At 34.0% G+C, this 25,340-nt stretch overlaps 1 protein-coding gene across 2 annotated transcripts; it reads left to right on the plus strand.

Moving 5' to 3' along the window:
• Nucleotides 1-2,569: 2,569 nt before the first annotated feature.
• LOC121203428 (small RNA 2'-O-methyltransferase) lies at nucleotides 2,570-14,269 on the plus strand. Of its 2 annotated transcripts, XM_041095296.1 has the most exons (11): nucleotides 2,570-2,989; nucleotides 3,203-3,504; nucleotides 4,919-5,008; nucleotides 5,686-6,143; nucleotides 6,257-6,499; nucleotides 7,562-8,499; nucleotides 8,903-9,051; nucleotides 9,130-9,246; nucleotides 9,453-9,590; nucleotides 12,721-13,110; nucleotides 13,911-14,269. In XM_041095296.1, the coding sequence occupies exons 2-11, from the start codon at nucleotides 3,232-3,234 to the stop codon at nucleotides 14,028-14,030; spliced, it is 2,916 nt and encodes a 971-aa protein (XP_040951230.1). In that variant the 5' UTR covers nucleotides 2,570-2,989; nucleotides 3,203-3,231; the 3' UTR covers nucleotides 14,031-14,269. The 2 variants fall into 2 exon arrangements, with proteins under 2 accessions (XP_040951230.1, XP_040951231.1); XM_041095297.1 differs by lacking the exon at nucleotides 13,911-14,269 and having other exon boundaries at nucleotides 2,712-2,989; nucleotides 12,721-13,315.
• Nucleotides 14,270-25,340: the final 11,071 nt, after the last annotated feature.

The following is a 25,340-nucleotide window of genomic DNA, read 5'->3' on the forward strand; positions in this document are numbered from 1 at the left end:
GGCTTTTTACGATGCTTACTCAAAAACGTCGCTAAATCCCTGAGCATTAACGGCTCTTTATTAGAAACGCCGCTAAATCCCCGAAAGCTCGGCAAACGACGTCGTTCGGATTAGGTTTTTTGCGGCGCTTTCTATAAAACGCCACTAATTCTTATTCTCAGCGGCGTTTTCCATAAAACGCCGCTAATGATCGATCTTTAGCGGCGTTTTAGTAGAAAACGCCGCTAAAGACGCCGCTAAAAGCCTGTTTTGGTGTAGTGATTGTGTCTGTTCACTTATATCTATTAACTTTTCAACAAAACTCTTCATGAATCGGTCTAAATCTCTTCATTCATTTCCTCTTCTCTATATAAAGCCAAGTTAGGAGACTTCCAAAACACACCTTCAAAAACCATCAATATAAAAAATTCCTTTTAAATTCATTCCTCTCGGTGATAGAGAAAGGCAAGATTGTGTTCGATTGATCACTGTTGTTGTGCTAATACTGTGATCATTTGTTGTGGTATCCTAGGAGACAGACATCCAGCGTTACTCAAAGTACTGAGGAGTTGTCGAATTTGTCTTAAGGAAACTGTTCATATAGGCCTCAACAAAATTCTTCTTCTAATTTTCAACTCTGTAAAATTACATGTATTTTGTTGTGTTACTGCTATTGCATTGTATTGCATTATTATTGTTACTGACATATTAATACTACATACGATATTATATTTTCTTACAAAATATAAATCATGAGTGATTTAAGGAGAAAATTATCAATATTGAAAAGTTAACTTAGAGGACCCAATTATAAACATCCAAAACCATAAAGAGCTTGACATGTAATTATCCCAAAAGAAAGCAAACGATAACTCTTTCACATGATTTTGGCAAGTCTGATCACTTCTTTGGGTTTTCATTTGTTGTCTTTAGGTTAAACAAAAACATCTTAAAACCAAAACCCCATCTCACAACTTTTTCCACAGAAAAACACGTCCAAAGATTATTTACCATGGGTTAAAGATTCGAACCTTTCATTAAACTCCAGTCTGCCACTAGCTTAGAAGGCTGCATGGAGTTGTTATGGCCGGTGAAAACAACAGCTCGGTATATGGTGAAGAAAAGAGAAGTCGGGCAACTAAAGGGCGATTACACTATGCGAAGGCTAAGGAGCTGGGTTAGCGACAAGCGGCCTGGTGCAGCAAAACAGGGCTGGAAGCCCGACGATGGAAGGTGTCCTGGTTCGGTGCTAAAGCGACGTTGAACGTAGGTGAGGCCAGGAGAAAAACAGGGACATGAAAAGGCTGGGACGAAAGTGGCGATGCAAGGCAACAACTGGTAATTGGCATAATAAGAGTAATGGGCTAAGGATGATGGAGCCGGTGGGACGACGGGATGTTGGGACAAGAAAAGGTGAAGAAAATAAAATGAGTTTAAACATATTAAGAGTTTTGGTAATTATGAGTTTGATTGGTGAAAATAAAAATTAACCAAACTTGAATTCTAAATTAGAGTTTCTATTATTTTCCTAATATATATCTCTACAGCCTAATGCATAACGACGACGACGACGACAATAATAATAATAATACAAGACACACCACACTAGTATATTACATGGAAAAATGTTATTACAATTTAATCCATAAAATGAATTTTAAAATTTAATTCAGAATTGAATTTAAAATTTTCAAATAAGTTCATATCTCGTAAAAATGAAGGTATGTTCAATAAATTGAAAATTTAAGTGTTGAATTTTTAATATTAAATTTTATAAGTGATAAATTTATAATAAAAAATTATTTGGTAAATTAGTAAATATAATTACAGAATATAATTTTATTGTTTGATAAAAATAAATATTTATTTTTAAAAAATTATTTATTTTCCAATTTTAATCTTATTAATCTAATATTTTATATTATTTTGAATAATTTTGAATAAAATATAAATATTATAATTTGAATATTTCAATTTTAAAAAAGTAATTTATTTAATTTTTAATAAAATAAAATCATTAATATTTTAATACTTTATCTTATTCAATATTTTTTGTTGAAAATTTATATTAAGTAAATTATAGATCTAAAGTATTCTATCATTGTTAGGTAACTTTGTTTATCTACATACTGATGGGGCGAGGAATATGAGTACAAGGCTAGCCTCAGCTGGCAATTTGGTGTGAGATTAGTCTGGGAAGTGGATTGTTGGATTTAACCATAATTTAGGTGATTGTTCAATTTTTTATGATGAGTTATGCGACATATGAGATGATTTACTTTTGTTACAAAAAAGGGCATGATAGAGATTTAATTTAAAGAGATTGCTTAGAGGTGATCAAAACTATTCAAAAAGGTTACTCTATGTCCTAATTCGACTTTACTTTGACAAGTTCAGCAAATGCTATAAAGTAAAAATCAGTGGCTGATAAAACATGTGTTTAGGGAGTGTAGTCAAGTTACTGATTTTATAGGCAAAATGTCTTCTGCTGGGAAGCAGGATATGTGAAAATGTGCCTAGGGAGTTAATTGACACTCTTAGACTATACAAAGCTTTTAAATATTTTTTATTTACTTTAATTTGATATAGCATTATCATTTTATTATCTATCAAAAAAATTATTCAAAAAAATTTATCAAATTCGAACCCAAAATAAAAAAATAGAAAACTAAATTTCAAAATGTAGGAATTGTATATGAATTTAGAACCAGTCTTCTCCAACAAGCTATTATTATATAGATTAAAGTACTAAAAAAAAAATAAAAAAACAGAAAGATAAATGGGTCTACTACTTTGTTTCAAAGTAATTTCCCTTCTCCGTCTTCTTCCTTTTAAGGACTCCCCATCTTCTCTCTTCTTTGCATGGCCATGCCCGTCACTTCTCTGTTTATTTTATCTCTTCTTCCCATATCGTGTTCATTATTCTCACAACATTGATTCTGGAGTAGGAATTAACTTCATATCCTTAAGACGATAGATTTCAATATTCCACATTTTAAGAAATTAACAGGTCTTTCTTTCTTTTCTATGTTTTCATTTTCTATGATTTTTTCAATTGATTTTAGAATGTGTTTAGTTTTTTCTTCTTTGTTTTTCGTTTTAGGGTTTAGGGTTTTGTTTGTGCTATTGGTGAAATGCAACTCTTATTGAGTTGTTGTTCTTCCCATTTTCTTTGCATACGTTATAAATTAGCATTTTCTGAACTTTTTAATTTTTTTTCCAGATTAATTTATTCAAACATCTGGAGGTCACATGGAGACTGGAGGATCATTGGTACAGGCAATAAGAAAGCCCACGCTTACGCCTAAAGCTATTATACACCAGAAGTTTGGAAGCAAAGCTTCTTATACGGTAGAGGAAGTAGAGGAACCTACTCAAAATGGATGCCCAGGATTGGCTATCCTTCAGAAGGGGCCCTGCCTTTATCGCTGTAGCTTGGAGCTTCCAGATTTTACTGTTGTGTCTGGGTCCTTTAAGAAGAAGAAAGATGCTGAGCAGTCTGCTGCTCAGATTGCATTGGAAAAGGTTTTAATCACATTGCTCACCATACTGATTTCCTTATAATTCTAGGTTGATAGACGTGCCAGTAGCTGCATCTATTGCTTTATTGTGAGTTTTGGTGATATTTTGTGGAATATATAGTGAAATTCGATAAAAAATAAAGAGCGTTCATTATGCCATTTGCAACTATTGAATAGGTGTTCCTTGGTTTGTTGCTGGGGTTACAAGGTTGTATCTTGGAAGCCATTAGTTTGAAGTAAGCTTTTCTTGATGAAAAGTTTTTGAGGATAAATTGATTTAAATTCAGAAATTATATATATATATAGTTTTTTTTACTTGAACTATCGTCAATTTTTTATTTCAGCACTTGAAGTTTAAAAGTGAACAGTTAGGTATTCAAACATAAGGCAGGATCCTTATCATTTCAGAATTTTCTTATGTTTACAAATTCTTCCAGATGTAACTCAAAAGACAATGGCAGTTGATGCACCTTTTATGTTAGACTATCTACTTGTTAATTCTGTCTAAATTTTATGTTGCACAGATATTTAAAATTAATTAGGTTAATGCCATTGTCAGTTTATAACCATGTAAATGATTGTTAGGGGATGCAATATTCTCTTTTAATACTGAATATGTCCCTTCAGGTCTGATTCCCTTTCTGAGTCTTTGTTAGTTAGAGGTTGCTATCCTGTTGTCATCCTATTAAGCTTTAATTTATTAACTGCTTTCTTTGATGATAATATGTCAAATTTCTTCGTCCTCATCTAGATATGCTTCATTTTCAAATAAATATCTCAAAGCTTTTTCCCAGTGATACAGGTATTTGTTATTACTCAAGTTTGACTTTGCTCTTCGGAAGCTTGTAACCAAATTTTATGCAAGGAACATAGAAACTGATTACCTCAATTTCTTAGTAATCTGGTATCAACTGCCATAGCATTTGGAGCTGGCATTTAACTCATGCATATTCCTGTACACTTCTGCACGATCATATAAATTGTTAATTGTTAAGCTATTTTCTCGGGGCTACCATCAAGGTACAATGTCAGGGAATTTTACAGATTGTTGTACTGAGACCCTTGTTCATTGAACTGTATCTTTGAGTTTATAATAACTTTGGGATATATAAGTCTATGTGGATGTAACATGTTTTATTTGTCTTTCCAGAAATGAATAGTGTGAACTGAATCGTGATCGTTTTTGTTTGCATAAAACTTAAACTAAACTTATGAATTTGACATGATCATATTTTATTTCAAGCTTTAGCAGCTCTATCATTTGTGTATAGTAAAGAATAATTTTTTAAGCTTGTTTTCACTCTTAAGAGCAAATTATTAGTTAATTTCTCATATTATCCAAGCAATCTTCAATTTGAAGTGTAACTTCTTATTTTCATCTTCTTATATTTCTTTTTTTTTCTTTTTTAAAATTTCAGCTTGGCATCAATCTTTCTTCTGATAATCCCACAGCAGAGGAAGCATGGAGAGAGTTGATAGCTCGTGTTAAATATATATTCTCGAATGAGGTTAGTGGACTATTTTTTTGTTTGGTGTGTTGGAGTGGGTTTGTGCATTTCCAAGTGCATTAGTATGGGGTTGTGTGTCTGTATGCATGTATATGCTATTTCTATTTTTCTTTCTCAAACTATACACAACCAATAACCATGACACATGTAAACATGGAATTATCTGGACTTTTGTTCTTGTTTCACTGTACATCAAGAAATAATCAGTTTGCATTGAACTGTACAACTTTCTACTAGAATAGGAGAAAGGACTGTAGATAACAGTATATAGTATTTATCATACTTCTGCTTGCAGGGAGCTTGAGTAAGATAACTTTTCCCGACTTTATCCCAATTTTAACGAGCTAGTGTGAAATTTATTTATTTATTTATTTTTAGCGAATGCATTTGCTTCCCGACTCATCTTTAATAAGTGAGTTCAATAGAGTTGTTTTTCTCTTCGCCTCCTTTTCTGCTGGTCCTCTCTCCAAGCACAAAATATGTAGTTGCAATGGCCAGCTTTTCTTGACTCTGCTTTATTTACTCATTTGTGAAGTTTTCATCTCTTTATCATGCATTTATGTTAATTTTATCTATTTTTTTTTAATATTGTCAGGGAATAGTTTTATTTCTTTAAATTAAATAAAATTTTCATTCTGATCTTTTCTATCTTTATTTTTTTTTCATCATTGAATAAGTTCCTTTCAGCTCTTCATCCTTTGAGCAGTCACTTCAAAGCAGCTTTACGCAGAGTTGGTGATCTTAATGCTTCAGTTCCTGCTTCTGTTATTGCTATATGTGACGGAAAACTTAATAATCTGTGCAAAATAATTAATCCTACTGTGGAGTCTCATCCTCTCTTGGTCTTATCATATATTATGAGAGCTGCTGCAGGATTACCTGAGTTGGTTGTTAGTGCTGAGGGACAGCTTTCGATTTGGAGGAAAGATCCTTATCCACCTAATGTCATAGAATCATCAATTTCTCAACAGTCTGATGTTGCTGAAAGCATTACAACTACGGCCATATACATACCATGTTCACCTGAAAAGGCTGTTGAACCGGTGATTCTTAATATATCATCAACAGGTTATTACCTTGATGTTATTGGACAAATACTCGGATTATCAGATGCCAACATGGTTTTGATCTCGAGGTATGTTGAAACTGTTATATGACTGATGATGCCTGAAATGGCAATTCTATGTGTGAAGTATGGTCCTTAAGATTATCTGTCCTCTGTAAGGAACTGTCTTTATTTCTCAACAGGACTATTGGTAAAGCTTCATCTGAAACAAGATTGTACTTTGCTGCTCCCAAGTCATATCCTCTAGATATGTCATCTGATCTTTTAAATGCTAAAGTTGTTCCGTTTGGAGGACCTTTGAATGCAAAGGCCAGCTCTCTTTGTGGTCAAGATATATATGGGGATTCAATTTTGGCATCCATTGGTTACACTTGGAAAGGCCAAGATATTTTCCATGAAGATGTCACCTTGCAATCTTATTACAGGTTTCTTCTTCATTTGCATACACACTTCCTTTTGAAACTATTTCATCTGTTAAAGTCTTTTTTCTATGTTGGGGGTTCAAATTAGCACACAGGGCTTCTGAAACCCCTGGCTGCTAATGACCTCAGCTGAGAAGACTGTTAGTATGTCTTACCTTGATATGTTTGAATTTTAAGGGCAATCAAGCTCATTCTTATCTTTTTTGGAGTGCTTTCCGGATAGAATTCAAGATCAAACCATAGGAAATTTTGATAGTTACAGCTACGTTTAGGTCTTCCCATGTCATCTTTCTAGCTTATGCAACTGTAAGCACAATACTACCTCAATGCACTGACCTAAGAAAGGTAGTGAAGAATTTCAAATAGCAAAGCTCTGCATTTTAATAAAACAAGACTGCTTGAATATACAGGAGAAATATGACAACAGGTATGATCCTCAATTTTAGCAGCAAACTAATCCCTTAAATCAAGGGAAAAATAGATCTAGAGAAATTTTAGGAACGACCTTCCTAATCTCTTTATTTAAACATAGAAACTACCCAAACAAGGAAATATGAAATAAAAAACTAATTAAAGCCTAGAGATTAACTTCGGAATTTATAGACAGCACCAGCCGCTAGCTCTATTAATAAACTCCGTTAAAAAAATTCCAAAATCATTAATACCTAGATATATAAATGGAATTTCAGTATACATTTCCTCAAACCACTTTATTTTGCTCGTGTTGTGGCAAAAAATTCCAAGTATTTTAATTTCATTGAAAACCAAGGAGTTAGGTATCAATTGCCCTGGAAAGCTTTTCATTAACTCAGTTGCTTAGTAAAGTACAATGAATGCTTCGCTGACTGGTGATGAACTGTCAAGTTGTTGGAAGAAGTGGGACTGAGGGGGGTTCTCTCTAGATGTGCGAGCCAAGCCCTTGATAATCAGGCCAAACCACCTTAATTTTCTGCAATTTGGCTGCTTATTCAATCAGTTATCTGCCTTTAGTGGTATTTCTTGTATGATGCTTCTGTTGAGTTCGTCACTATTCGCCGTATAAGTTTTTTGGCTGGACTTGTGCAGGATGCTTATAAGTAAAATACCAAGTGGAGTTTACAAGTTGTCCAGAGAGGCAATACTTGCAGCTGAGTTGCCCCTGACGTTTACTACAAAGACAAACTGGAAGGGTTCCTTCCCGAGAGAAATTCTCAGTTCATTCTGTCGCCAGTACCGGCTATTAGAACCTGTCTTTTGTGTCTCAAGTATTCCTTTAAAAGCATCATCAGAGTTGTCAAGATCAAACAATAAACCTGAGGTTTCAGAATCAGCTGAGCAAGAGAGGGAGTATGCCAATGAAAATGAATCTGTTGATGTTGACCCAAAATTGGCGGTATTGGGAAGCAGTTTTACTTGTGAAGTAAAAATATACGCAAAGTGTCAAGATTTGATTTTGGAGTGTGCACCCGATGTTTTGTATAAGAAGCAAAATGATGCTGTCCAGAGTGCTTCCTTAAAAGTTTTATCATGGTTGAATGCATATTTAAAGGACACATATATGTCTTTGGAGAAAGAAAAACAATTAGCCAATGTCTTTGATATTAAGTTTTATCGACAAATCTTTTTCAAGGAAGTTGTAAAATGCCTATCTGTTTGTAACTGTCAGCATAATGAAACTTTGGGAGGGAAAGAACCTGAATTGAATGGTGTGGTGGAAAATGATGCGAGTTATATAAATATAGAAGGTACAGATTCTGGTCTGTGTCCATCTAATGGATCCCTTTTGTGCGTATGTTATTCTGTATCTTTAGTGACAAAAGGTGAACTTCAGAAGGAGCTTCTTGAAAGTATTGAGGAGTTTGAGTTTGAGATGGGGACTGGAGCGGTAATTCCCTGTCTTGAAGCTGTTGTCTCCCAGATGTCTGTCGGCCAGTCTGCTTGTTTCTATACAGAGTTGCCTCCTGAAGATTTGGTTTTGGCTGCAGCTAAGGATTTGGCAAATGCTCTTGCATTCTTAACTTCACGTGAGTAAATACATTTTTTAAATGCTAAATAATAGTTGATAAATTTCCTTGTGTTGATTAGGGATGTGGATTGCCTGCAATGCTTTGGCAGTGTCTAAATCCATGTTGTGTTGAAAAAACGTATCACTTAGATTAAAAATTGTTTTACGTGAGCAGGGAAACAAAATATATTTTGTGCATGAGACACTTCACGTGGTAATGCTAATGTCAGTTAATATGCGCTTCATTAATTTCAGTTGTATGTACAATAGCAACTATATTTGTAATCTATAATCACTTGAAGCTTTAACGCAGCAACTAATATTATTAGCAATAAATGGAGCTTTTATAATTCTTTTAATAGCATTTTGCTTTAAAATGGTTGAGAGATCTAAATGGCTATACATGGTTTTCTTTGCATAAGCTTGCTGCTTGGAGTACTCGATCATCTTGTTACAGGTGACAGAACCCCCGGAAGACAGAATGGAGCAGGCACTTTTCAACCCACCACTTTCCAAGCAACGTGTCGAATATGCAGTGCAACACATTAAAGAATTTTGTGCTACTTCTTTGGTATTTAACTTGTTTCCTCGTTTTTGTAGCGTTGATAATAACAAGTTCAGCTTGACATCATGCTATGTTCTGTTGCAGGTTGATTTTGGATGTGGCTCTGGTAGTTTACTGGAGTCTTTATTGGAGTATCCAACTTCTTTGGAAACAATTGCTGGAGTTGATATTTCACAAAAGAGCCTCAGTCGTGCAGCAAAGGTGTGTTCCAGTGTATTTTGGTTTTATGTATGGCCAAATGAATTTGAGGTCTCTTTCAGCATTATCTGAAAGATATGAATAAAATAAATTATTCCATTGTTGCATATCATAAATGTGCGGATAAGGATTTTAAATCATCAGTGTTCTATATTATTCTCTCGCAAGTTAAAATGTGGCTAAGCATCTTTGATATCTTTATTACACAGGTTCTTCATTCAAAACTAGTCATGAAGTCAGATTTTGATGCACCATGTAGGAGTATAAAATCTGCCATTCTTTTTGATGGGTCTATCACAGATTTTGATTCTCGGTTGTGTGAATTCGATCTTGCCACATGCTTAGAGGTATTTAGAACTAACCCTTTTAGTGAACCTTTGCATGCAAAAACACTGGTAATTAATGCTAAACTGCCAATTGCTGATTGTGTTTTTAAGAAACTGTGGTTGCACTAACCATTTGTTATGTGTTATATCTTTGTAAAAAGCTTAAGCTCACCTACATATGTTCAATTCTTCTTCCTAGCCTAGTGTTTGGAATATACTTTCCATTAGACCTGTCACTGGACAAGTCTGGGGGGTTTGGATTTTGGATCGGGTTAGTTCGAGGGTTAGGTATGAGTTATTTCTGATTCAGGTCATTTTGAATATGGGTTCACCCATTTGAGTTCAAACTATTTTTTTTTAAGCCCAAATTAGACTCAATTTTAAATAGAATTTTTGATCGAGTAATATTTTATTATAATTTTATTGGAAGATAAAAAATAAAATATTAAAAATAAATAGAATATTTGTGTGCTTTCAATTGAAGTTAATTTTATAGATGAAAAAGAATGTGATTTTACTTTTTTACTAAACTGAAGTGTTTTTATTTGACGTTCCATTATATGTAATCATTGGTTCACTACTTCACTTTTAATCAAATTGCACAGTCATCTCAATTTCAGATTCTATACTAAAAGATTTCAATTTCAAATTCTCAAAGTCAACTTTTTTCTGAAGTCAATCCAATCTAGCAGATTGCAATCAACCATGAGCCGTATATGTAATATATTAAATGCCAATAGGCCATATGGATCCATGAATGTTTATGATAGGAAATTCTGTGGTGATATTATGAGAATGAATTATTACCTAACAAGTCAAAAACAATATTCAAATTTTATGTGGATTTGTAATTTGAAATCTTAGAACATTTTGGTTACGTGTTAGTAGGTGTGACTGTGTTTATAATCTATCTTTCACTTGATTTTAGATTGTTGTTTTTTAGCTATTTTAGAAAGTAGCATTTTCTTATGAAGTTTAAAATAGAATGTCTAAAAGCATCAGAATTAGTTTATCGAACTGTTTTCAATTATTTTTGTTTTAGAATGATTATTATTGTTCTATTTAATTAGTTTGCAAATTGAAAATAAGAGAGAAAAAAAAGATATTTATAATAAACATAAAAACTAAATCCTTTTATAATAGTAGAAGTAATTTTTTATTATTCTATTTTTTCATAATTAAAAATAAAATTATTCAGATTATACGAAATTGTAGTAAAGAAAAAGTACTTTAAAAGATAATTTAGAGTTATAAAATTAGAGTAACAATATTTTTATATTTATTATTTTTATTTAATCATAAAATCAAAATTGATTAATAATTTATGTTATATTTCTTATTTTTGTGAAATTAATGTTCTCTAAAAATCAAATTATTCTTATTTTAAGTTTGTGCAATTTTGAGTTAAATTTTTGGGTGATATGAGTTCTATCGATTTCAGACGTTGATTTTTTTTGGGTTAAATCAAGTTGGATCAAATTTGGATTTGGATTGGTTAGACGTATTTTACTTCTTGTCAGATTTGATAGGTTTATATTCCATGTAAAAGCTAATATTGTCAGTGGAGTCACTGCATTACCCATTTCACATATTTGTTCTGTACGAACAAGATTGACTAAAACATACGTCTTACCTATAACAAGAAATTCTGGAGTTCATAATATATTTTCTTAGTTTTATGAATTACTCTTAAATTTTGAATATGTTAGGTTATGTAGACTCTAGTGTTGTTAATATATATACCTAGGTGTTGTGCCTTGGTGGACAACCAAAGTGTCTCATTCTGTTTCGGATAGGGTACATTTGATTGGGTGCACGCTTGGTGCGTTTAGGCTTGCTTTTATGTCAGGCGTTAGTTGCAAAAATCAGTCTGATTGACTATCTTTTTAGTATCTTCTTTCGTTAATTCTACCTTAAATACTAAAAAAAGGGGGATTCCAAACTCTATATTTGAGTATCCAACAACCTGGGGGACCATGAACAAATCATGCATATTATCCAACAAAAGAATTTTTTTTTGCATATTTTAGGATAAATTGGACTGTTGCTTTGAGTTGTTATCAAAATTATTTCTTGTAATCTTATATTATATCTACATAGACATATATTAGAATACATACATATACAGTGTCTTACTTAGGGAAACACTTCTTTATGCCTTATGCCTCAAGCAATATAATGGCTTAGTGCCTAGAGTGCACAAGACTTGGCAACACCAGTAGAACAACATATTAAATGGTGAAGAGCTTTAAAAATGTTTGAAATAGATATTGAACACCATAAATGTGGATACTTGTTGGGAAGATGAATACCAATTGGACATGATACTTAAATTGGCCGAAGGAAAGGAATGAAAAGAAATCATTGTGCCATAGCCTACGTATTCCCTTACATTGTTGACAGAAGACCAAGTAAGGAACTGACTGTAGAAAGTATTCTCTTTCATTGTTGCCGAAAAACCAAGTAATAGACTATGGAAAAGAACAGAGTGTAAATTTGATTTCTGATTTCTTAAAAGTGGTTCCATCAAGTAATAGAAATATTTGAAATTCAGGATGACGATATTTATAGGAAACCTTAAATAATTCTTCTTCTTGTGCCACATTATTGGTTGTGCCTAACTTTTGAAAATTTGACCATAGGTTTTTCTTGATAGGACTATTCAGAAAATTTCATAACCTATATATATAGTTATGTATACTTACTTGTGATATATTTCTATTATTTTATATATGAAGAGATATATGCATGTTTACATGCACATTTGCTTATATATTGAAGCTCTTTGGCCCCTGTAATTAATCATAAGTCATGGGTGTAACTACTGGGACAAAATCCTTTAGGTCCTAATGTTTGGTGTATAAGATTGGTGCAGCACGACTGCTTATGTGATCCTTGAATACAAACGGAATGGCCACTAGTTCCAACTTCTTGGGTTTAAAAGAATAATAGATTTTATGAAAAATGAAAATTTGTAACTTATCCAAGGTTTTCTATTGGGTTGATTGAAAAAGGAGTCTGAACAGCATCCGGGGTATATTTTCTACTTTAGTGTTGAAAGCTAATCATATCATGTTGATGGTTACAATAAAAAGAATGCAGTTTGCTTTCTATTGTTCTTGATTGTAGCTTACATTTTTAAAATAAATAGGTGATTGAACATATGGAGGAGGAGCAGGCCAGTCTGTTTGGTGATATTGTGCTCAGTTCTTTTCGTCCAAGGATTCTTATTGTTTCAACTCCCAACTATGAGTACAATGTTGTACTCCAGAAATCCAATCTAACAAGCCATGAAGATGATCCGGAGGAGAAGATTCAGTCACAATCATGTAAATTTCGCAACCATGACCACAAGTTTGAGTGGACAAGAGAGCAGTTTCAACACTGGGCATCTGAATTAGCTGTTAGACACAAGTATAGGGTTGAATTCAGTGGGGTTGGTGGTGCTGTTGATCTGGAACCGGGATTTGCTTCACAGATTGCCGTCTTTAGAAGGGTGTTTCTACCCGAGGATGACGACAGTCTGAAGGATGAAAATTCGGTATGCCAATACAAAGTTATATGGGAGTGGAATAGAAGTAGGCCCCCTCTGACAAATTAATAGATAAATTTTTTGAATTTAGTTTAGCAGTAGAGGGTTATAACTACAAATTTTGACCATGGTAAAGTAGTCGTCAAATATATACATATTGTACATGAGCAGAAAGTCTGCAAAGCTTTTGAATTTATTTTTTCACATTCCGCTATACGATGTTTCTGCTATTGAATGTGATTTATCCTTTTTCTTTTATAAATGAAGTGAATATGCCCTGGCTCGTTTTCCTTATATTTAAATTTTAATGGGACGAAAGCGTTGGTGAGAAATGGGACAAGCAGAGGAAGCTTGCTTTGGAGTTAATTTAAAAGTAGTGCAAGGTTATTGCAGTTCTCAAGCACCATAAGTGTTTTTTATTTTCTGGAGGGAGAGAAATCGGGAGAAATGAATTTGGGAAGGGTGTGTTGAGAACATGGGATTAGGATCAAGTAATTGGGTGATTTACAGGAATGTTGTAAGTGATTGTCTTTCCTTTATCACTGTTCTCAAGCACCCTTATGACTCGTTGAGAGAGATCTAGATCTCTAGAAAAATAGAAATTTTTACTTATGTTTTTATTCTCCAATAAGTACTTAAATAGGACTAGTTACATGTAAATAAAAATATGCTTTTAGAAGGGTATAAAACAATTTAATTAAAAATAGCATAAAATAAATTGAATATAAAGTAAAAGTAACATAAAATAAGAAGCAAATAATTTCACTTTTAAGTATTAAACTAACGCCTTTTTCCTCCCATATGTGCAGGCATCAGAACTAGGCAAACCAATCCAAGAGCTCTTGTCGACTACGATTAAGATGCGTTTGGATAATAGAAGCAGGAGTATGAACAATACAACCATATTTTATCGGTGGAAGTCTATATGATGTTGGAGGGTTATCACATTTAAAAGCATTCAATAAAGAAACATGAAAAATATTATGAATTTTATTGTCTGAAGATAATTGTAATTCATATGCCATAAGACTAATCTTATAAATAATTAAAAAAGGATCATAGAATGGGGAGACAACTTATGAAAACTCGAGGGCCCAAAAGAACGTTGACTATGTGAATGCAACTGAAGCGAAACCAAGTCATCTACATAAAATGTCATATATCTATGACCCTAATAAGGTTCAGTTCTTCATTGCTTTTGAAAAGTATTTTTGAAAAGTGTTGTGGAAAAGTGATTTTGAGAAGTGCTTTTGAAAAGTTTGGTTTAAAATTTGAGTGTTTAGCATTGTTGTCAAAAAGTACTTTTGAGAAATAAAATGTCCATTTTAGACATGTTATTATCAAGTAACAAATATGTATTTAAATAATATTTAAATTAGTTAATATTATTATATTTTAGTAATAATATAAAAAAATTATTATAACTTGTTGTTAATATTTTAATATATAATATATAAATTGTAAATATTTTTAATTAATAAATATTAATTATTTATAAAATTTAATTAGAATATATGAACTATATTTTAAATATTTAAGTATAACCATTAAATATTTGTAATTAACATTTTAAAAAATATTTTTTTATTTTTAATTAATGATTTTAACATAATTGTAATTAAGCACCAAGAAAAAAAGAAAAATACTATGTTATTGGAGAGGTAAAAAAGTAATTAACCACCAAAAGTGCTTTTGAGAGAGGAAAAGCTAAAATTTTTAGCTTTTTTTTTTCAGCTCCTCAAAAGCACTCCTGAAAAGCAAGAAATTTCAGTCAAAAACAGCTTGTTCTTCACAGCTTTTCTTTCAAAAGTGCTTTTGGAGTCAGAAGTGCTTTTTTTAAGCAATGAAGAACTGGCCCTAAATTTATATGCATTATTACGTTCGAAAGAGTTTGTCTCTAATTTTGTGCAAAGCCTTATCCCTGTCCATCAATGCAGTGTCAATAGCCTCGATATTGGATGAACCTGCCTCATAAGACAACAAATGAGATGGATCACGGCCATAGATAACTTGGAAGGAAGTTTTTTGTAGTGCAGAGTGGGAAAAAGTATTATAAAAATATTCAGCCGACGGTACCCATGCCACCTATCCCTTTGAAAAATCTCCCACAAAACATTGAAGATACATTTTCACTGTACGGTAGACTGCCTTTGTCTACCCATCTGTCTCAGGGTGGTAAGAATGGAAAATTGAAGTTTGGTTCCATTCAAATGGAAAAGCTCCTTCAATAATGCACTAGTAAATACTGTATATTTATTATAAGAGTCTCAGGTAAGCCATGTAAACAAACAATGTATTCAAAAAATACTTGCACTGTTGGAACGATTGCATAATGGTGTGTAATTAGAAGGAAATGGGCATACTTTGAAAATAGGTGCACCACGACTAAAAAAGTAGATTTACCCCAAGATTTGGGTAACCTATCAATAAAGTCCATGGAAACATTAAATCTCATGGCAAGTTGAATATTTATGTTTAACACATCCAAATTCGCTAATTTTTGCTACTGAGTCTGTGATTTTTGTTTAATTTTATCAGGTACGCAGTTGGAGTATTGAAATTCGAGTTAGTAAGCAAATCGGGCTAAATTGGAGCACAAGCAATAAAAGGGGGCCAAATTGAAAATTTTGAGAAATTTATGTCTGATCAAATTTTTATTATTTAACTTTGTAAAAGCTAGATTAAAAAAATTGATATAAAATCTGATTTTATATGGTTGGTTGTTAGATGAATTAAGCTAGAATTAGCATATGAAATGTATATAAATACCTTGTATGGTGGCTTTGAGAAACACTTGAGAGTGAATAAAATATAATTTGTTTTCTCTCATATTTTTCCATTCGTCTGTAGCTTTAGGAAAACCATTCTGCCATTTCATTTCTTTTTCTTACTTTTGGTTTCATAGCTTTGTAAGCCCTTTCTCCTTTTCACCTATCACCATTCCATTCAAATCCACTTTTAAATCCCAATTAAGTATGATTAATTTCATGCTCAACTAATTTCCTTTTAGCTTTAGCTCGATTGTCATTTGAAAAAAAATCGTGAGATGTAAACCAAAACTAAAAACCTTTTCAACACGATATTCGCTATTTCTCCGATATATGAGATAGTCACAATCATCCCTTAAATTTAATTCAATTTCAATTCAAAAAGCACGGGTTGGGTTGGAATTGTTTGGAGTACAGTTGGGAAAACGAGATGGTCGTCTGCCGAGTTCGAATTCTCCCGAACAAATTGGCGTGTTCAATTGGAAAAAGCTAGGTGGATTCCGTCAAGGGAGATAGTGATCGAATTTAAATGACCCACGCGATTGAGGCCATTAATTCGAGTTGGACTTTTCTAGATCACTAAGTTGCTGAGATCTTAAATTGTGGACACGCGTTACGTGGTTAGATAATCAGTAATGGTTGATTTACAGGTCATACCGAAACCAACTACACAAGGAAAAGTTGGCAGTCAGGGCATCCTTAATTGCTATAACCAGCTTATCGTTTGGAAAGGAAAATCTACTTTTAAGGATTGGTTTGATTTCGGAGTGTACCGAGGTTGAGGCTAAGCATTCACATATTGATTTACCAATTTGATTTAATTTCCTTAACTTTATTTTGCAATCATAATTACGTTGTTATTTTATTTATATTTGTTTAATTGTTTGGCGTACAGTTGTATGCAAATTATCCACAACATGGCCTAACTGAATAATCACTTATTCAATATTTCTATTAGGGGTTACTCTCTATAGAAATGAAGATGATTGATACCGTTAATGGAGGGGCATTTTTTAACATGACTCCTCAAAGAGCAAAGGAATTAATTTCGACCATGGCCGCGAATTCTCAACAATATTGACCAACTATAGAACCCATGAGAAGGGTTCATGGGCTCAGTACTCCATCCTTAGTAGATAAAAATTGACGAGCTGACTAATGTAGTTAAAAAATTGATTGCAGGAAAAATGAACCCAACTTGGTTGTACAGGATTTGTGCCATGTCTAATCATCCAACAAGCTCGTGTTCGATTTTACACGAGGACACAACAACACAAGTAGATGTCGTTGGGAACTTTCGAGGCCCACCTCAAAGGCTTTATGATCCACATTCGAATACTTACAATGTAGGGTGGAGAGATCACCCAAATCTAAGTTATGGATCAAATCAACATTACAACCAACTGTACCAACCAAGGCCACCTCCGCCTCAACAGTATCAACCCCCAAAGTCATTTTTTGAAACCATAGTAGATAGGTTAGTTGTTAGCACTGAAAAGTTCCAACAAAAGGCTGAAGCGCACTTCCAAGAAATAGATTAACAAATAAGTAAGCTTGTGTTTATGGTTAGTAGTTTAAAGACCCAAGGGAAATTTCCATATTAAATCGAGCCGAACCCACGACAAAATGCTAGTGCTATGACCATAAAAGATGGAATGATTTTGGAGTTAGTACTTGGCATGAGTTATGATCACAACATTGAACGGGAAGAACAGAAACCTGAATCAGTAGCTCTCACGGAGTCGACACGATTGAAACCATTCGTGGTACCACCCTCATTCCCTGGAAGGCTCGCTCAATGTAAAAGGGAGTGAGAAAGGAAAGAGATCCCTGAGACATTTCAAAAGGTAGAAATTAATATCCCTTACTCGATACGATAAAACAAGTTCCACACTATGCGAAATTATTAAAAGAATTATGCACTAACAAGAAGAAACTTCAAGGTAGCTAATGGGAAAATGTAGGAGAAAACATATGATTTAGGTGCAAGTGTAAGGACAATTTATGTTTTCTATAACTTGCAAAATAGGTAATGTTGGCATAAAGAAAGCCATGTGTGATTTAGGTGCATCTATTAACGTTATGCCTTTATTTATTTTTAAATTGCTAAACATGGGTCCTTTGAAAGAAACAGGGGTGATCATTCAGTTAGCGGATAGGCCAGTTGTGTATCCAGAAGGGGTGTTGGAGGATGTTCTCGTCAAGGTAAATGAACTAATTTTTCAGCAAATTTTTACAACATCATCATGGAGGGTGATAAATCAAAAAATTCCTTGGATATTTTACTCGGAAGACCATTCTTAAGCATCACATGTATGAAAATTGATGTTCAAAGTGGAACTCTAACTATGGAATTTAATGGTAAAGTGGTCAAATTCAATGTTTACGAGGCGATGAGCCACCCCAGTATAATGAGGAATGTCTCTAGTATCGATATTATTGAACCCTTAACAACGTTACATCTTGAATATAATGAAGAAGATGAATTGCAAAATGTACTTTGCAAGAGTTTAGATATCGATGCTTTGGAAACAAAAACTAGAGGAATTGGTGGAAATCAAGGAACCAATTCGTGAAGCTGTCATTTTCATGGAGGCACCACAGTTTCTTAGAAGTCAAGGTAAAATTTTTGAATTGTCTCTTTTGCAAACTAAACTCTTGCCTTCCATTTTGCAAGCCTCGGAATTGGAACTCAATCCATCAATGATGAAGGAATTCGGAAAGTGCTTCAAGGTCAATGGGAAAAGGTTGAAACCTTTTTACGAGAACTTCCAATTGCACATGGTGGAAGAATTAATTCTCAAGGAACCAAACGAATAACACTTAAGTTGTCAAACTAATGACGTTAAACAGAAACACTTTTTGGGAGGCAACTCATAAATATTTATTTTAATTTATTTAATTTTGAATTCGATTTAGTTTATGTATAAAATAAAAAATATTATTATTTAATCTATTTTAATATGTTGCTTTCTAGGAATAATGATGGAGGCTTGAATCTCAAATATCCTTGCTATATTACAAAGCCGTCATTGCCATCACCCTCTACCAAATTAAACATACACGGTGAGTACACTTGACACTTCTCTTTCTCATTCTTTTAAAATTGCACATTGAGGGAAATATGGGTTAAGTAGGGGGACATGTCATGTTATTTCTTTTTTGCATGTGTTAATTCGTATACTAAGATTAATCCTTGATTCGTTTCGAAAATGAACTTTCAATTCTTATGCTTAGTTTATTTAAATAATTGTATGATTCATGAATAAGTATTGCTTACTTTGATTAATAAAGTATTTTATAGAGTTGAAAATGTTATAGCTAAGTCAATATTTCATAAAAATTGTTGGCTCTTTAAACTTGCCTAATAAAAGTGCTTAGTCTCATTTAAAAAAAAGGAAAAAAAAGTGCTCTTTAACCTAACAATTACTTATTTTTGATTCAACTAATTGTTTGCATTACACTTGGCTGAGGAAAGAGATTTGATTTCGAAAAGAATTATTGAATGATTTCTAGTATAGGAATACATCATGCTTGAGGACAAACATCGGCTAAGTAAGGGGATTTGATAACAAGCTAAATTTTTATGTTTAACATGCCCAATTTCGGTAATTTTTGCTACTGAGTCTGTGATTTTTGTTTAATTTTATCAAGTACGCAGTTGGAGTATCAAAATTCAAGTTAGTAAGCAAACCGAGCTAAATTGGAGCATAAGCAATAAAAGGGTGCCAAATTGAAAATTTTGAGAAATTTATGGCTGGTTAGATTTTTATTTGACCTTTAAAAGCTAGATTTAGAAAAAATCTAATATAAAATCTGATTTTATGTGGTTGGTTGGTAGATGAATTAGACTAAATTTAACATATGGAATGTATATAAATACCTTGTATGGTGGCTTTGAGAAATACATTTTGAATTTACACTTGAGATTGAATAAAATATAATTTGTTTTCTTTCATCTTTTTCCATTTGTAGGAAAACCATTCTGCCATTTCATTTCTTTTTCTTTTTTTTTTGGTTTAACTACTTTGTAATCCTTTTCTCCTTTTCACCTATCACCATTTCATTCGAATCCACTTTTAAATCTCAATTAAGTCTGATTAATTTCATGCTCAACTAATTTCCTTTTAGCTTTAGTCCAATTGTCATTCCAACCAAAAATGGTGAGATATGAACCCGCAATAAAAATCTTTTCAACACAATATTCACTATTTCTCCAATATATGGGATAGTCACAATCGTCCCTTAAAGTTAGTTCAATTTCAATTCAAAAAGCACGCGTTGGGTTAGAATTGTTTGGTGTACATTTGGGAAAATGAGACAGTCGTTTGTCGACTTCGAGTTCCTGCAAACAAATTGGCGTGTTAAATTGAAAAAAATAGTTGGATTTCGTCAAGGGAGATAGTGATTGGATTTAAACGACCCACGTAGTTGAGGCCGTTAATTCGAGTTGTGCTTTTCAAGATTGCAAGGTTGTTGAGATCTTAAATTGTAGACGTGTGTTATGTGGTTAGATAATCGGAAAGGGTTGGTTTGCAGGTCGTATTGGAACGAACTACACAAGGAAAAGTTGGTGGTTGGGGCGTCCTTGATCGTTATAATCAACTTATCATTTGGAAAGGAAAATCTACTTTCAAGGACCGATTCGATTTCTGAGTGTATCAGGCTAAGACTAAGCATTCACATATTGATTTACTAATTTGATTTAATTTCCTTAAATTTATTTTGTAATCATAATTCTGTTATTATTTTATTTTATATTTGTGTAATTTATTTTATTTATCAACTAAACTCCCCGTTTTTATTTATTTTACATCTCTGCATGCATAGGTCAGGGGCACAACAGTTGTCTAAACTCAAAAATCTTTTCGCGTAAATAGGAAAATTAGGAATCCCAGTCCCTATAGGATCGACCCTACTACTTTATACTACTATTTAATTAAGTTAGAGCGTAGGAAACTGTATTCGGTGGTTTTAATGCCCATCAAGAACATACTTATGTAGGAAGTTGAAGTGGTTGAAGGAAACTTGCGAGGCTTAAGTGCTTGATCTTATTGCATTGACTAGTTAGGCAAGAAAACAATTAGGTAGCAATGTCAGACTTCATACTCTTCTAATAGAGTCCACATGAATCAAGTGCATATATTTTTTAATACCTTCATGTGAACTGTTAACAGACTGTAAATACATATATTTAAGGGTTACATCTTATATTCAAGAATTAGATTTTATATTATTTACATATTAAATTTGTGACAACCCAAATTAGACCCTGGTCGGAATGTGGTTTCGAGACCACATTACCGAGCCAAAAATTTATTTTCGTGTTTTAATTGCATAAATTGTTGTGTGACAGTGAATATATGAGAAATTAAATGCTTAATATTAGCATTAGGATTGTGAATTAATTCAAAAGGGACCTAGTTGACGAAGTTAGAAAAGATGATAGATGAATTATAAGGATTAATTAATAATAGGGTGAGGAAGCATGGCTTTGCATGTCAAATTGCCCATAAAATTCATGGTGGCCGGCCAAGGAGTGATGATGCTCCACTCATTCTAATTTAATATGTTTCTTTGGTGAACAAATGATGGGGATAATAATAGAAAAGGGAACAAAAAAAAAATGGGTGTCATACTTGCCATCTCCTAGCCGAAAAACCAAGAAAAAGAAGAGTGTTCATGTTTTCTTTCTTTTGCAATTGTTCTAACTAGAGGAAGAAGAGGAAGCAAGATTCGGCCAAGGTGGTCCTTTAGACCAAGGTATGTTCAATGATATTTTTGGAAGCTTACACTACCTTTGGGGTGATGAGTCTAGATTCTATCTATTCCATGGTTGGATTTGGGGTTGTTGGAGAGATAGGATTCGGCTAAGGAGTTTAAAAATAAAAGCTAGTTGATACCTTGATGCTATTAGCATGCTAGTTATATGGATGTGTTAAGTTGCTTGTTATGTTAGCATGAAAGTTGAAAATTGTTAAGCTATTTTGTTGGAGGTGCCGAACTTAGGACTAGGAAGAGAATGAGTATTCGGCTAACATAGTGGAAAGGTGGTGTTGCCGATTGCTAGATTTAGATTAGGGGAGTGGCTATAATGGGCATTAAGATGTGGAACTTAAGAAATGTAGTTATATGTGGACTTACATGATGTTACAAATAGATGTGAAAATATGCTAGATTAGGAAAACTCGATTAAGTGTTCATGAGATGAAATTAGGTGTTTAAATGATGTTATAGTTGACATTGTACATGTATACATGCATTTCGGCCATGGTCTTTGCTTGAATTTGAGATTTGTAATGTGATTTTCCTAAATTGTCTATGAATTTTTGGTTGTTGATTCCATGGTAATGGTATATTGAATCCATGAAAATTTAGTAAGGTTGCATTCGGCAACTTGCTTGGAATTAAAAATTGATGTCTAAGCTTAGGTGATTTCGATGATGATATATATATATTCATAAGTATATTTAGTTGATTCGGCTTTGGTAGTTGCATGAGGTTATTAGCCGAATATACTAACATACATATACATGTGAAATTGGATTGTAAATATTTAGCAAGGTGGTTAAACTAGTTAAATTATTGATTTAGCTCAAGGAGTTAAAGGAGGTGAATCGAGCAAAGGCAAAGAAAAGGTTATCGAGTAGCCGAGTTGGAACCGTCTTACCCAACACGAGGTAAGTCATTAAGCATGTAGTTGGTATTATTTCAAATGGTCATAATGTGTATGTATTGATGCTGATTGGAATGAATAAATATACATATATATATGCATGTACGTATGTGATGATGAAATTGTTGAATGAAAGAAAAGAGGTAAGATGTACTGAGTTGTTGATCTCGGCACTAAACGTGCGGGATGACCATTTATGACCATGAGATTGGCGCTAAGTGCGCGGGATTAAATTGTACAGCACTAAGGGTGCGATTTGACTATGTTGCACTAAGTGTGCGAAATGAATATGATGCACTAAGTGTGCGAATTGACCATGCGGCACTAAGTGTGCGAGTTTGACTATGTAGCACTAAGTGTGCGATTTTATTACGTAGCACTAAGTGTGTGAGTTGATTATATAGCACTGAGTGTGCGGGCTCAACATAGATTCGTGAATCATTATGGACACTATGTGTGCGACACTATTGAGTCGATCGTGGACAGCGGATCAGGTAAGTGTCTTGAGTACGTGGCTAATAGGTGCTATGCTTATACTTGGTGTTGAGCTCGGTAAGTTCGAACCTATGTGACAAATATACTTGAAGTCACGTACATAGAATTTATCGTAGGATGGGTGAAAGGCCGTATAGTCGTTTGATTGTAACGAAAATAAATCGATTTATGAAAATACTTCAATGTCCTATTGATGAGTATATAGAATGTGAATGCATGAATTGATATGAAATTGAATCGATAGGTTGGAGGAACTATGGTATGGTTCGGTATGGATGGAGTAAATTGTCTCGATCCATTTTGTTTCCTCTTGTGATAATGTTATTGATAGATGGTAGTGCATTGCTTATGACTTACTGAGTTATAAACTCACTCGATGTTTCCTTGTCACCCATTATAGGTTGCTTGGACTCATCTATTTTTGCGGGGTCGGGCCGTCATCGAAGTCATCACACCGGATAGCAAGTTTTGGTACTTTCTTCTTAGTTGGCTTAGAGGAACATTTTGGCATGTATAAGCTATTACGTTGTGTTTGAATTTTGGCATGTAAACTTTAAGCCATGCGAAAATGGCACGAATGTTCGAATGAGTTGGATCAAGGGTAGGCATGAAATGGGCCTAGTTACTTTCGTAACAGATGCTGGCAGCAGCAGTGTCATGAGATTGAAAAATCACTAAAAATAGTAGGAGTGGAATTAATTGATGAATAAATTATGTAATCGAAGCTCGATGAGTCTGTTTTCATGAGGAAGTAACGAAAAGATCATATGGGCAGTGTATTAAGAGATAATCAGATTTTTGTGGGACAGGGCCAGAACGGTTTCTGGATTCCCTGCTCCGACTTTGGAAATTTATTATAAATTAACCAGAGATAATTAGGGGTCGTACCATATATGTACAGATTCCTCTCTGAGTCTAGTTTTCATAGAAACAAACGGCATCAGTATTGAAGCCCCGTGCAGGGAGATATCCAAGTCGTAATGGGCAAAGGTCAGTGTAGTCGACCCCTGCAACTTGGGAGACTTTGACTAATAAACTGTACAAATTGGCCCAACCAAAAATTCTAGAAAACAATACATAGATGGGCACATGAGTCTAGTTTTTGGGAAAAATTACGGAACTGATTTTCGAGTTACGAAACTCAAGATATGATTTTTAAAACGACTAGTACACAGATTGGGTAGTGTCTGGAAAATAAATTTTATAAGGGGTTAAAGTCAGTTAACACCTCGTGATCGACTCCGGTGTCGGTTTCGAGTTCGGGGTGTTACATTTGATTGGTATCAGAGCTATGGTTTAGTCGGTTCTAGGACTACCATAGCACGTATGAGTCTAGCTATACATGCCATAATGTTAATGTTTAAAAGGGTGATGACTTCTGACGGTTGAAATGTTTTTGTTTTGATTAGTAAATGGATCCCGGTGAAGAAAGAACCCTAGCGGATGACGTTGAGAACGTAGCGGCTGCTCCTGCACAAGGGACGCCGCCTGTTGAACCTCAGTCGTCTGCGAATAATCAAGGTGAGGGGGCTAAACAAGCCTTCTTTACCATGATGAATGAGTGGGTCGCGCAATATGCCCGAACCAACCCGGCTGTCCAACAATTCCCAAATTTGAATAATCCACCCCAAGAGCCTGTAATGCCATCAGTCGCTGATCCTGTGAGGCTGAGTAAGCCACCTGTAGACTTGATTAGGAAGCGTGGGGCCGAGGAGTTCAAGGCCATAGTAACTGATGATGCCGAAAGGGCCGAGTTCTGGCTTGATAACACCATTCGGGTGTTCGATGAATTGTCATGCACACCCGACGAATGTTTAAAATGTGCTGTATCTTTGTTGCGAGACTCAGCCTACTATTGGTGGAGGACCTTGATTTCCATAGTCCCGAACGAGCGAGTAACTTGGGACTTCTTTCAAACGGAATTCCGGAAGAAATTTATTAGCCAATGGTTCATTGATCAGAAGCGTAAGGAGTTCTTGGAACTCAAGCAAGGCCGTATGACTGTATCCGAATACGAACATGAATTCGTAAGACTCAGTAGGTATGCCCGGGAGTGTGTAGCTGATGAGGTTGCTATGTGCAAAAGATTCGAGGAAGGATTGAATGAAGATTTAAAGCTACTAATGGGTATTTTGGAAATAAAAGAATTCGTAACATTAGTCGAACGAGCCTGCAAGGCGGAAGAACTTGGAAAGGAGAAGAGGAAGGCTGAATTTGAAGCTAGAGATTATCGTAAAAGATCGACGGGTAAAGCTCCGTTCTCAGCTGTAAAGAAGTTCAGGGAGGACATTAATAAGTCG

The sequence above is a fragment of the Gossypium hirsutum genome, chromosome D06 (genome assembly GCF_007990345.1).
Source record: "Gossypium hirsutum isolate 1008001.06 chromosome D06, Gossypium_hirsutum_v2.1, whole genome shotgun sequence".
In the NCBI taxonomy this organism is placed as follows: domain Eukaryota; kingdom Viridiplantae; phylum Streptophyta; class Magnoliopsida; order Malvales; family Malvaceae; genus Gossypium; species Gossypium hirsutum.